Source organism: Piliocolobus tephrosceles, chromosome 13 (assembly GCF_002776525.5).
Source record: "Piliocolobus tephrosceles isolate RC106 chromosome 13, ASM277652v3, whole genome shotgun sequence".
Lineage (NCBI taxonomy): Eukaryota > Metazoa > Chordata > Mammalia > Primates > Cercopithecidae > Piliocolobus > Piliocolobus tephrosceles.
Window position 1 is genome coordinate 56,669,979 of NC_045446.1, and position 12,343 is coordinate 56,682,321.

Genomic DNA, 12,343 nt, shown 5'->3' on the forward strand with positions numbered 1-12,343 from the left:
ATTATCTCTTTTGTTTTAATCCTTCAACAGGTCCCTTTTGATTTTGAAAAAGCACAGAATTTTTAACATAGCTTACATGGTCCTGAGTGACCTGACCTTTTGTACCTCTCTTACTTTATCTTTCTTCATCACTCTCTCTGTGGTCCAGCCACACTGACCACTTGCTGTTCCTCTAAAATACCTGTATGTTTTTGCCTCTGGACTTGGCATATACTTTTTCGTTTGCCTAGCTCCTCTCTCCCCCGACAACACACACTTATTTTGACTCTGAAGGCTTTTGAGGAGAAATACCACGATTTGCTATGCTTTAGAAAAATAACTCTTACAGTAATATATAGAGTGACTGTATGCTGGAACATTATTGAAAAGGTTTCAGCAAATGGTAATAAATAGACCAGTGAGAGTGGAAAAGTGAGGCCAAGTTAAGGGCACCTAATGGAAGAAAAAAAATCACAGGCTGTATCAGGTTTCTGGGTTGCAAGCAGCCAACTCTGGCTAGCAAAAAGTTTGAAGTACGAGGAGGCAGAATTTATTGGAAGAATATGGGGTAGCTCATAATGTCAAAGGAACAACTGAACATCCAGGTTTCAGGAAGGGTGGTAACAGAGCAGCTTTGCGCATTTAGGGAGCAGGAACAAAGGGACAGTCTCCTCATGGACTGTTGCCAGGATGAATTTAATGTCAAAGTATTCAGTTCAGGCTTCACTGTGTTCAAGGTCCAAAAGTAAAGTTGGCTCAACTTGGGTCCTATATCTATCCCTGAATCAATCCCTGCAGCCAAGGGGATGGAATGTGATGATTAGCTATGGGTCACATGGCCACCCTTGAAGGAGAGGTGGGGGATGGATGGCTCATGCTAACCTTTGCACTGTGAATGGAAGATGAGTTGGTTCCCCAAAAGAAAACCACTAACCAGATAAGAGCAATGAAGAAGAATAAATAAATAGAGATGCATTGGAGATTTACAGCCAAACTGGAAGGAAGATTATGGCATTAACCAAGATAAAATATAAAAGAAGGGAAAGTACATAAGGCTTTGGAGTTGAGATCGTAAGTTCAGCACTGAGTATGTCTGAGATGCCATCAGAACATCCATGTGTAATATGAAACAGCAATAGGAAATTTGGTTCTTGAGGTCAGAGCAAAGGGCTCAGGTTTGGAAGTCACTGGCTGGGAGTGAGAGATGGAGAAAATCTCCATGGAGAAAGGTAAGATCACCAAATCTTTGAGGCATATCAGACTCTGCTGCAGTATCCTGAAATCTTTTACTGATCGGAGTTCTGTTCTAACCATGAATAGTGTTATTAACATCTGTTTAATTCTCTGTGCTTAACTCTTGCATTTGGAACTTGATGATTCTGCTGGGCTTACAGAATTCAAAATTCTGGTGTGGCTATTTCCCAACTGTGACCTTTTATTTTTCTATCATCTTAGAATCTTCCATACTCAGCCTCTTCTGGTCTTCCTGTTCATGGAGTTGCTCACGATTCTGAGCCAACTGGGACCTGGTGTCAGGAGGTGAATTTAAGATTAACTTTAACATAGTTGCAAGGCCTCCAAGTGGAAATGCCCAGGAAATTACTGGAGTTGTGAGATGGGAATTTGTGTGAAAAGTCAAGATTAATAGTAGCATTAGGACATCTTTTCTGTAGAGGTGATGGTCTAATCTGTGATACTGGGTCAGCTTCCTGAGGGCATGATTATAAGAATGGAGAAATGAGAGTCCTAGGATTGAGTCTCGGGAAAATTGTTTTGGGAGGTGGGTGGAAGAAAGTGAGCCAGGGTCATAGATAAAAGGAATGGTTAAAGAAGTGGGAGGAATACAAATGTCTCAATAGCTAAGGGAGGAGGAGGTTTCAAGCAGAGGATGGTCTATAGTATAGAGAAGTCAAGAAGAATGAAATGTGAGAAAAAGACCCTTGGACTTAGTAAAGTGAAAATCACTTAGGAGTAAAAGTTTTTGCAACTTTTGGTAAAATGATAGAATGGAATCCAGAATTCAGGAAGGTGGAAGAAAATAATGGATGGTGAGGAAATGGGGATCAATCAAACTAACACATAATTATTGAGCTTTTAATAGTGATCATGGCATTGTGCCTATACTGTTGTCAACTTAATTATTACTGCCCTCTAGGAGTATCAAACCAAGTTGAGATGATAAGGAATCCATGAAAATATTCATTGCAATAAATTCAGAATATATCATAAAGTAGACCATGATTAATGCATAATGCCAGATATGAACAATAAAGGTATACTTGTTTAGAGTGAAATGAGGATGCTTTGGTTTGGAGTTCTCTGGGAAAGCTCTTGTCTGTTCTGCTTCCTCTAGTCTACCCATCCTCTTTTAGGATAAGGGCTTCTGATTTCCCATGACTTAGGAAACAGAATTAAGACTGTTTCGTTCATTGAAGATCAGAATGCCCTGTGTACAGTCTGGAAAAGTAACATGTGCCACCTGAAGAGACAAGAGTTTGTGATAGGCAGGTAAGCTCTTCTAGTCGGCCCCAGAAGCCTCACAGAAAGTGGGTTGTTTTAACAGTAAGAAATAGGGGTTATGTGGGACAGATGAGCAGTTTTGGAGAGTCAGGACTCCTGTACTGATGGGAAGAATAGAGCTGTCAGAGGCCCTGTAAGTATAGGATTTTAGCTGAATGTGGAACAGGCGGGCATCTTTAGTAGTTCATGGCTTTGAAGCTACTTGGTGTGGAAGAAGTGGAACTCATGGTGTTTCCGTTTTTCCTTTCACTGAGGTCTCTGGTAATGTTGGCTCTTCATTTTCCTCAGTTACTATCTTCATGTTGAAAGGAGAAATACTCTTTTCATTTTCCTTATTAATCATTAAGGCTAAAGTTAGACTGAGCATAGAAATGAGTGCAGGCTCAGAACTGGCTGTTAGAAAAATAGATGACCATCTCCACAGGCGGTACAGAGTACATCATTTTTCCTTTGTAAGTGTTGTATTAACTTGTGTTTGGGTTTTAAGAGGAGAATAAGTAGCCTCCATTAAATCCTGCTGCTAGATAAAACTGGACTCAAAGCAGATAGTTATCAGTCTTCTAAGTAGGACCTTGTTTCCCTAACAGTGTGATGCAGTGCTTTCCTCTAAAAGAAAATAATCATACTGTTATCCTTGAGTCTCACGTTATTTTTGCAGATATTTGCCAGAGCCACACAACTAAGTTGGGATTCAAACCAGGTTTTCCAAAATATGGAACTTGAGCACTGTGCTTCAAGAATTGCACAGAATGTGATCAGAAGCCTGGATGGTTTTAGTTATAGTGCTTCCATTAAGTGGCAGTATGAATATATAAACAATATTTCTCCTCTGTGGACCCCAGTTTCCCCAATTTCTCTAGTCTAGATGATTGAGTTTTCAAAATTACCCACCTCTGAAATTTTAGAATCTATCCTTATACCTGCACAAGTAAATTAAGCCTGGTGATTTCTAGTAGCATAAATTTTCCTGGTTGACGCTAATGGCCTAGAACATTTTCCTTTGATGACCTTGCTTCAGAGAAAAGTGGCTTGTAGTAAATGGAGTAGTGTGAATAACAGTGAAATTGTTAAGCGATTGAGAATCGGGGCATTGAGATACACTGAAAAAACACTGAACTGAAAGCTGAGACATCTGGGGTCTGGTCCTAGTATTGACAATAACTAATTTCGGGACCTTGGGCAATCACTTTATTCTGGGCTTTAGTTTTCCCATTTATAAAATCAAAACATTGGACTAACATCTCTAGTTCCCAGCTATGCAGTTGGAGGATCAATTCCTAGAATAATTATCTGCTGCAATTGCACTTTCTATTCCAGTATCCAGACAGACCATAGTGATGTTTATGTCTGTTGCCTAGGAGTATTTACCACTAAATGGTTGGATTGTCTGATATTTCTAAGCAGAACACAGACTGTGACTTCTGACCAAGAGAAACGGTTGCTACATCAGCTCCGAGAAATCACCAGGGTCATGAAAGAAGGAAAATTCATTGACAGATTTTCTCCAGAGAAAGAAGCTGAGGAGGCTCCTTACATGGAGGACTGGGAAGGTAAACAGTGTCTTCTCATTTTTTTATTAGCTGTCAGCCCAGAAAAGAGATCATACAGATTTTTTAACAATTAGCTTCATTATTGAGGTATAATATATAAACAGGAATATTAACCAGTTTTAAATGTACAGTTGGATGAGTTTTGACAAATGTATAGAGTTTGTATAATCACACCATAATTTTGATAAAGAACATTTCCATCACCCCAGAAAGCTCCCCCTTCTTTGTAGCTAATGCCCTTCTCCTGCCCCTGGCAACAACTGAAGTGCTTTCTGTACCTTTAGTTTTGCCTTTTCTGTGTAAGTGGATTATACTGCATATGCTCATTGGCTTCTTTGATTTAGCGTAGTACTTTTGACATTCATGTTTGTTATTGAGTGTATCCATACTTTTTCTCTCGCTGAGTAGTAGTCAGTTATTTGCTTATACCATAATTTGTCCATTCACCAGTTGAGGAACATTTGGGTTATTCCTACCTTTTCACTCTTATGACTCAAGCAGCTATAAACTTCTGCATATGAGTCTTTGAACATATATTTGTATTTCTTTTGGGTCTATACTTAGGAGTGAGATTTCTGGGTTTAAGGTAATTGTATATTTAACTTTTTTTGTTGTTGTTTTTCAAGACAGTCTCACTTCGTCACCCAGGCTGGAGTGCAGCAGAGCAATCTCAGCTTGCTGCAACCTCTGCCTCCTGGGTTCAAGTGATTCTCCTGCCTCAGCCTCCCAAGAAGCTGTGATTACAGGTGCCTGGCACCACACCTGGCTAATTTTTGTATTTTTAGTAGAGACAGGGTTTCATCATGTTGGCCAGGCTGGTCTTGAACTCCTGACCTCAAGTGATCCAGCTGCCTCAGCCCCTCAAAGTGCTGGGATTATAGGCATGGGCCACCATGCCTGACCACATGTTTAACTTTATTAGAAACTGTCAACCTGCTTTCCTAAGTAGCTCTTCTTTTTCCATTCCCAGCAGCAGTGTATGGCAATTGAAGTTACTCCACATCCTTGGTAACACTTGGTCTTGTCAGTCTTTTTAATTTTATCTATTCTAGTGAGTGTAAAATGATATCTTAATTGTGACTTTAATTTACCTTTCTCCAATGACTAATGATGATGAACATTTTTTCATGTGCTTATTTGCCATGTGCATATCTTTGAAGTGTGTGTTCAAATTGTTTGCCAGTTTTTAAATTGGGTTGATTAGGTTCTTGTTAGGTTGCAAGAGTTCTTTATATCTTCTGAGTACAAGTTATTTGTCGTTTCTGTATTTTGCAAATATTTTCTGTAGCTTGCCTTTATATATATATATATATATATATTTTGTTTTGTTTTGTTTTGTTTTGTTTTGTTTGAGACGGAGTCTCGCTCTGTCGCCCGGGCTGGAGTGCAGTGGCTGGATCTCAGCTCACTGCAAGCTCCGCCTCCCGGGTTTATGCCATTCTCCTGCCTCAGCCTCCCGAGTAGCTGGGACTACAGGCGCCCGCCACCTCGCCCAGCTAGTTTTTTTTTTTTGTATTTTTTAGTAGAGACGGGGTTTCACCGTGTTAGCCAGGATGGTCTCGATCTCCTGACCTGGTGATCTGCCCATCTCGGCCTCCCAAAGTGCTGGGATTACAGGCTTGAGCCACCGCGCCCGGCCCTTTATATTTTCTTAACAGCATCTTTCAAAGAGTAGAAGTTTTAAATTTTGGTGAAGTCCAACTTACCATTTTTTTCTTTATGATTTGCTTTTTTTTTTTTTTTGAGACAGAGTCTTGCTCTGGCCCCCCAGGCCTGAGTGCAGTGGCACCATCTTGGCTCACTGTAAGCTCCACCTCCCAGGTTCACACCATCCTCCTGCCTCAGCCTCCCTAGCAGCTGGGACTACAGGCGCCTGCCACCATGCCTGGCTAATTTTTTTGTGTTTTTAGTAGAGATGGGATTTCACCGTGTTAGCCAGGATGGTCTCAATCTCCCGACCTTGTGATCCGCTTGCTTCGGCCTCCCAAAGTGCTGGGATTACAGGCATGAGCCACTGTGCCAGGCCCATTTTTTATGTTCTGTTTAAGAAATATTTGCCTAACCCAAGGTTTGCCTAACTCCCATGTTTTCTAGAAATTTTACGGTTTTAGCTTTTACATTTAGGCCTGTGATCTATTTTGAGTTAACCTTTATAGATGGTCTGAGGTGCCAGGACTGAGGTTTATTTTTTTCCATATCAAATACCCAATTGTTCAGCTTCTTTTGTTACATTTAATTAGCTTGACATTTGCTTGAAAAACCAGTTGACCATGCATGTGCTTGTCTGTCCTAGGCTCTATTCTGTTCCATTGATCTGTATGTCTCTACTTGTACCAATAGCACATGGTCCTTATTACTGTGTCTTTATAGTAAGTCTTGATTTTGGGTAGTTCAAGTTGTTCAGATTTTTTTTTGCAAAATTATTTTGGTTATTTCCTTCACAATTTCAGATAAATTTACAGTTAGTTTGTCAGTTTTTATGAAAAAGCCTAATGGGATTTTGATTGGTACTGCTTTGAATCATTAAATCAATTTGGAAGAATCAATACAGTAACTGTATTGAATCTTCTAGTTTATGAACATGTTGTATCTCACCATTTATTTAGATCTTTTAAAAGTTCTCTCAGCAATGTGTGGTAGTTTCCAAGGTATAGGTCTTGCATATGTGAGGGATATTGGTCTGTGATTTTCTTTTCCTGTAATGTCTTTGGTTTTGATTTCAGGGTAATCCTGGCCTCATAAAATGCATTGGGATGTGTTCCTTTTTCTGTTTTCTGGAAAAGTTTCTGTAGAGTTACTGTTATTTATGCCACGAAAGTTATGTGGAATTCTCCAATGATATTATCTTGGTCTGGAGTTTTGTTTTCTTTTTTCCTTTCTTTTCTTTTCTTTTCTTTTCTTTCCTTCCTTCCTTCCTTTTTCCTTTTTCTTTCTTTTGTTTTTCTTTTTTTCAGGGTCTTGCCCTGTTGCCCATGAACAGTGGCACATGGTCATGGCTCACTGTTTGATCTCCTGGGCTCAAGCAACCCCCCAGCCTCAGCCTCCTCAGTAGCTGGGCCTACAGGCATGCACCACCATGTGCATATTTATAGCAAGTTACTTTTAATAGCCAAGAACTGGAAACAACCTGAATGTCTTTTAGGAGGTGAATAAACTGTGGTATATATATACTGTGGTATACACTCGGCAATAAAAAGGAATGAACTATATATACAACAACCTAGATGAATTTCCAGAGAATTATGCTGAGTGTGGGGGAAAAATAATTCCCAAAGGTTACATACTATATGATTCCATTTATAATTGACATGGCAATATTATAGAAACAGAGAACTGATTAGTTGATGCTAGGAGTTAAGAGAGGAATAGGAGTAGGAAAGAGTGAGTGTGCCATGAAAGGGCAACATAAGGGATCCTTGTGGTGATGGAAAATGTTCTGTATACTGACTGTATCAATATTAATATCCTGGTGGTTATATTGTAGTACAGTTTTGCTAGATGTTGCCTTTGGGAGAAACTGGATGAAGGGTACATGAGATTTCTGTATTACTATTAGTATTATTTTTTAAAGGGATAGGGTCTTAACCATGTTGCCCATGCTGGGGCTCAGGCGATCCTCCCACCTCAGCCTCATGAGTAGCTGGGACTCCAGGTGCATGCCACTGTGCCTGGCTTGTATTATTTCTTATATACTGCCGGTGAATCTATAATTATATAAAAATAAAAAAGATTAATTTTTTTAAAAAGCAACACAAATTCTAAGGGAAAAGATTGTGTAACTTAAATACATAAAACTTTTACCTTCTGCAGATCAGAGAATATCACACAGTTTAAAGGACAAGAATAAACTGGAAAAATATTTATAACAAATATAATTGAAAACGGTTATCTTTTTTTTTTTTTTTTTGAGACAGAGGCTTGCTTTGTTGCCCAAGTTGGAGTGCTGTGGCTTGATATCTGCTCATTGCAATCTCTGCCTCCTGAGTTCAAGTGATTCTCGTGCTTCAGCCTCCCAAATAGCTGGGACTACAGTCATGCGCCACCATGCCCAGCTAATTTTTTTATTTTTAGTAGAGATGGGATTTCGCCATGTTGGCCAGACTGGTCTTGAACTCCTGGCCTCAAACGATCTGCCCACCACAACCTCCCAAAGTGCTGGGATTACAGATGTGAGTCACTGCATCTGGCCGATATCTTTAATATGTTAAAAAGTTCTTGAACTAATTTAGAAAACACTGATATCCTTACAGATAAGCAGTTCACAAAGAAAAAATGCAGCCAGCTATGAAACATATAAAAAAGTATTTTAATCTCACAAGTAATTAATGAAATGAAATTCAGTTTTTCCTCCAAATTGCAGTTTTCATTGTTCCCCCTCTACCTACCTTTTAGGTTTTGTTGAAAATATATGGAATTTTAACTACAAGTGATATTAATTTTTAAAGATACTAACCTTTTCTGTTTTAAGTGTCATTTCTTAACAGTAGCATTAAATTCCTAGGCCACATTATCAATACTTATTTTATGTTGATAATTCTTACAGATTTCATTGTTAACCACTGTCTTACATATAGCATCATTTTTCTTGAATTTAAATTTTGACTAATTTTTGTATTTGTCAAGAATATCTTCATATTTCTTTCCCATATAGTATTGTGTACTGAGTACTTGGATATCTGTACATATTTTTCACCTGTACACAAACAAATTGTTTGGCTGCGTATAAAATCGTTGATTATGCCACTTTCCCTAAAATGTTAGAAAATATTGCTTCATTCTTTAATTTGATGTTGAAAATGAGAAATCTTATCCTGGTCTGCTCCTTTTTCTCAATAGGTTACCTGTTTTTAGTTAGCTAGCTTGCTTGTTTTCTGTCTGGAAATTTGTTTTATTTTCTTTTTCTTTTTTTTTTTTGAATTATACTTTAAGTTCTAGGGTACATGTGCGCAACACACAGGTTTGTTTTTTATTTATTTATTTATTTTTATTTTTATTTTATTATACTTAAAGTTCTAGGGTACATGTGCATAACGTGCAGGTTTGTTACATGTGTATACTTGTGCCATGTTGGTGTGCTGCACCCATCAACTCGTCAGCACCCAACAATTCATCATTTATATCAGGTATAACTCCCAGTGCAATCCCTCCCCCCTCCCCCCTCCCCATGATAGGCCCTGGTGTGTGATGTTCCCCTTCCTGAGTCCAAGTGATCTCATTGTTCAGTTCCCACCTATGAGTGAGAACATGCGGTGTTTGGTTTTCTGTTCTTGTGATAGTTTGCTAAGAACGATGGTTTCTAGCTGCATCCATGTCCCTACAAAGGACGCAAACTCATCCTTTTTTATGGCTGCATAGTATTCCATGGTGTATATGTGCCACATTTTCTTAATCCAGTCTGTCACAGATGGACATTTGGGTTGATTCCAAGTCTTTGCTATTGTGAATAGTGCCGCAATAAATATACGTGTGCATGTGTCTTTATGGCAGCATGATTTATAATCCTTTGGGTATATACCCAGTAGTGGGATGGCTGGGTCATATAGGTATACGTGTTCCATGTTGGTTTGTTCCACCCATCAACTCGTCATTTACATTAGGTATTTCTCCTAATGCTATCCCTCTTCCAGCCCTCCATCCCCTGACAGGTCCCAGTGTCTGATGTTCCCCACCCTGTGTCCAAGTGATCTCATTGTTCAGTTCCCACCTATGAGTGTTTGGTTTTCTGTCCTTGTGATAGTTTGCTAAGAATGATGGTTTCCACCTTCATACATGTCCCTGCAAGGGACATGAACTCATTCTTTTTTATGGCTGCATAGTATTCCATAGTGTATATATGCTACATTTCCTTAATCCAGTCTATCATTGATGGACATTTGGGTTGGTTCCAAGTCTTTGCTATTGTGAATAGTGCCACAGTAAATGTACGTGTGCATGTGTCTTTATAGTAGCATGATTTATAATCCTTTGGGTATATACCCAGTGATGGGATTGCTGGGTCAAATGGTAATTCTAGTTCTAGATCCTTGAGGAATCACCACACTGTCTTCCACAATGGTTGAACTATTTTTCACTCCCACCAACAGTATAAAAGTGTTCCTGTTTCTCCACATCCTGTCCAGCATCTATTATTTCCTTACTTTTTAATGACTGCCATTCTAACTGGCGTGAGATAGTATCTCATTGTGGTTTTGATTTGCATTTCTCTGATGACCACTGATAGTGAGCATTTTTTCATATGTCTGTTGGCTGCATACATATCTTCTTTTGCGAAGTGTCTGTTCATATCCTTTGCCCACTTTTTGATGGGGTATTTTGTTGTTTTTCTTGTAAATTTGAGTTTTTTGTAGATTCTAGATATTAGCCCTTTATCAGATTGGTAGATTGCAAAAATTTTCTCCCGTTCTGTAGGTTGCCTGTTCACTCGAATGGTAGTTTCTTTTGCTGTGCAGAAGCTCTTTAGTTTAATTGGATCCCATTTGTCAATTCTGGCTTTTGTTGCCATTGCTTTTGGTGTTTTAGTCATGAAGTCCTTGCCCATGCCTATGTCCTGAATGGTATTGCCTAGGTTTTCTTCTGGGGTTTTTATGGTTTTTGGTCTAACATTTAAGTCTTTAATCCATCTTGAATTAATTTTTGTATAAGGTGTAAGGAGGGGATCCAGTTTCAGCTTTCTACATATAGCTAGCCAGTTTTCCCAGCACCATTTATTAAATAGGGAATCCTTTCCCCATTTCTCATTTTTGTCAGGTTTGTCAAAGATCAGATGGTTGTACATGTGTGGTGTTATTTCTGAGGCCTCTGTTCTGTTCCATTTGTCTATATATCTGTTTTTGTACCAGTACCAGGCTGTTTTGGTTACTGTAGACTTGTAGTATAGTTTCAAGTCAGGTAGCGTGATGCCTCCAGCTTTTAAAAATTCTGAATTTGGTCAGATAATCTGCGCATGTCTGAGTGTGTACGAATGTGTGGATTTTTCATAGTATTTTTGTCAAGAATTTAGTGAGTCCTTTCCATCGGAAGACTCAAGGCTTTCTTCAGCTAAAGGATATTTTCTTTTATAGTTTCTTTAATTATTGTGCCCATTTACCCTATTTTGTTCTCTCGTTCTAGAATTCCAGTAATTCTGAAATTGGATATTGTTGATAGTTTGCCATGCAGCTTATCTTTTTTCCTCATAATTTCCACTTCTTTGTCATTTTATCTTTGTGCTGGGAGAATTCCTCAACTTGGACTTTTAATATACTAATTTGGTTTTCAGCCACATCCATTTCAATCTGCTATTTTCTTTTCTTTTTTTTTGAGACAGAGTCTCGCTCTGTCTTCCAGGCTGGAGTGCAATGGCGTGATCTCAGCTCACTGCAACCTTTGCTGCCCGGGTTCAAGTGATTCTCTTGCTTCAGCCTCCTAAGTAGCTGGAACTACAGGTGCCCGCCACTACTCCCGGTTAATTTTTCTGTATTTTTAGTAGAGACAGAGTTTCGCCATATTGGTCAGGCTGGTCTCAAACTCTTGACCTCAGGTGATCCAACTGCTTCAGCCTCCCAAAGTGTTAGGATTACAGGAGTGAGCCAATGCACCTCGCCCCATCTGCTATTTTCTTGCTGAGCGTTAATTTTATTTTTATTTACAATTATGGCTTTCTATTCAATAGCTCCTTTTTATTTCTTGTTTGCTCCCTTTTTAAATTGAAGCCTGGCTAGGTTTTATCAATGCAGTATCTTCTTGAATATTATTGGGAATATCAGTCATAAATTGGTTGATGTTAACTCTTATTTCCTGCACTATTTTATTAGGGACTATTGGCATAGTTTCGGTTAGTTTTGTTCCCTCATTTTGAACTACTGGTTTTCTCATAGGAGCAGTGAATTTTTGTTGCTTGCTTATATTTTTAATGATGTTCTTTTTTTTTTTTTTTTTTTGAGACGGAGTCTCGCTCTCGTGCCCAGGCTGGTGTGCAGTGGCGCGATCTTGGCTCACTGCAAGCTCTGCCACCTGGGTTCATGCCATTCTCCTGCCTCAGCCTCCCAAGTAGCTGGGACTACAGGCTCCTGCCACCATGCCTGGCTAATTTTTTGTATTTTTAGTAGAGATGGGGCACCGTGTTAGCCAGGATGGTCTTGATCTCCTGACCTCATGATCCACCTGCCTCAGCCTCCCAAAGTGCTGGGATTACAGGTGTGAGCCACCGCGCCCGCCCTTAATGATGTTCTTGAGTAACCAGTAATGTTGGCTTACATAGGCTACCTCAGCAGTTTTATGAGTTATTTGATTTTCCTCAGGGGGCCTCTTCCTCT

At 39.2% G+C, this 12,343-nt stretch overlaps 1 protein-coding gene across 6 annotated transcripts in view; it reads left to right on the top strand.

Annotated features, from left to right (window-relative positions):
* Positions 1-12,343, top strand: part of RIC3 (RIC3 acetylcholine receptor chaperone) — a 56,806-nt gene that overhangs the window by 32,740 nt on the left and 11,723 nt on the right. For 3 of the 6 annotated variants that reach the window (XR_002725840.2, XM_023189891.2, XM_023189893.1), the window contains one exon: positions 3,901-4,049. Coding sequence is in view for 5 of the 6 variants with exons in the window: in XM_023189891.2 (XP_023045659.1) it covers positions 3,901-4,049 (149 nt within the window). In the remaining variant the exon portion in view is untranslated. The remainder of the gene's footprint in view (positions 1-3,900; positions 4,050-12,343) is intronic. The other 3 variants (XM_023189892.2, XM_023189895.2, XM_023189896.2) reach the window with 1 other exon arrangement.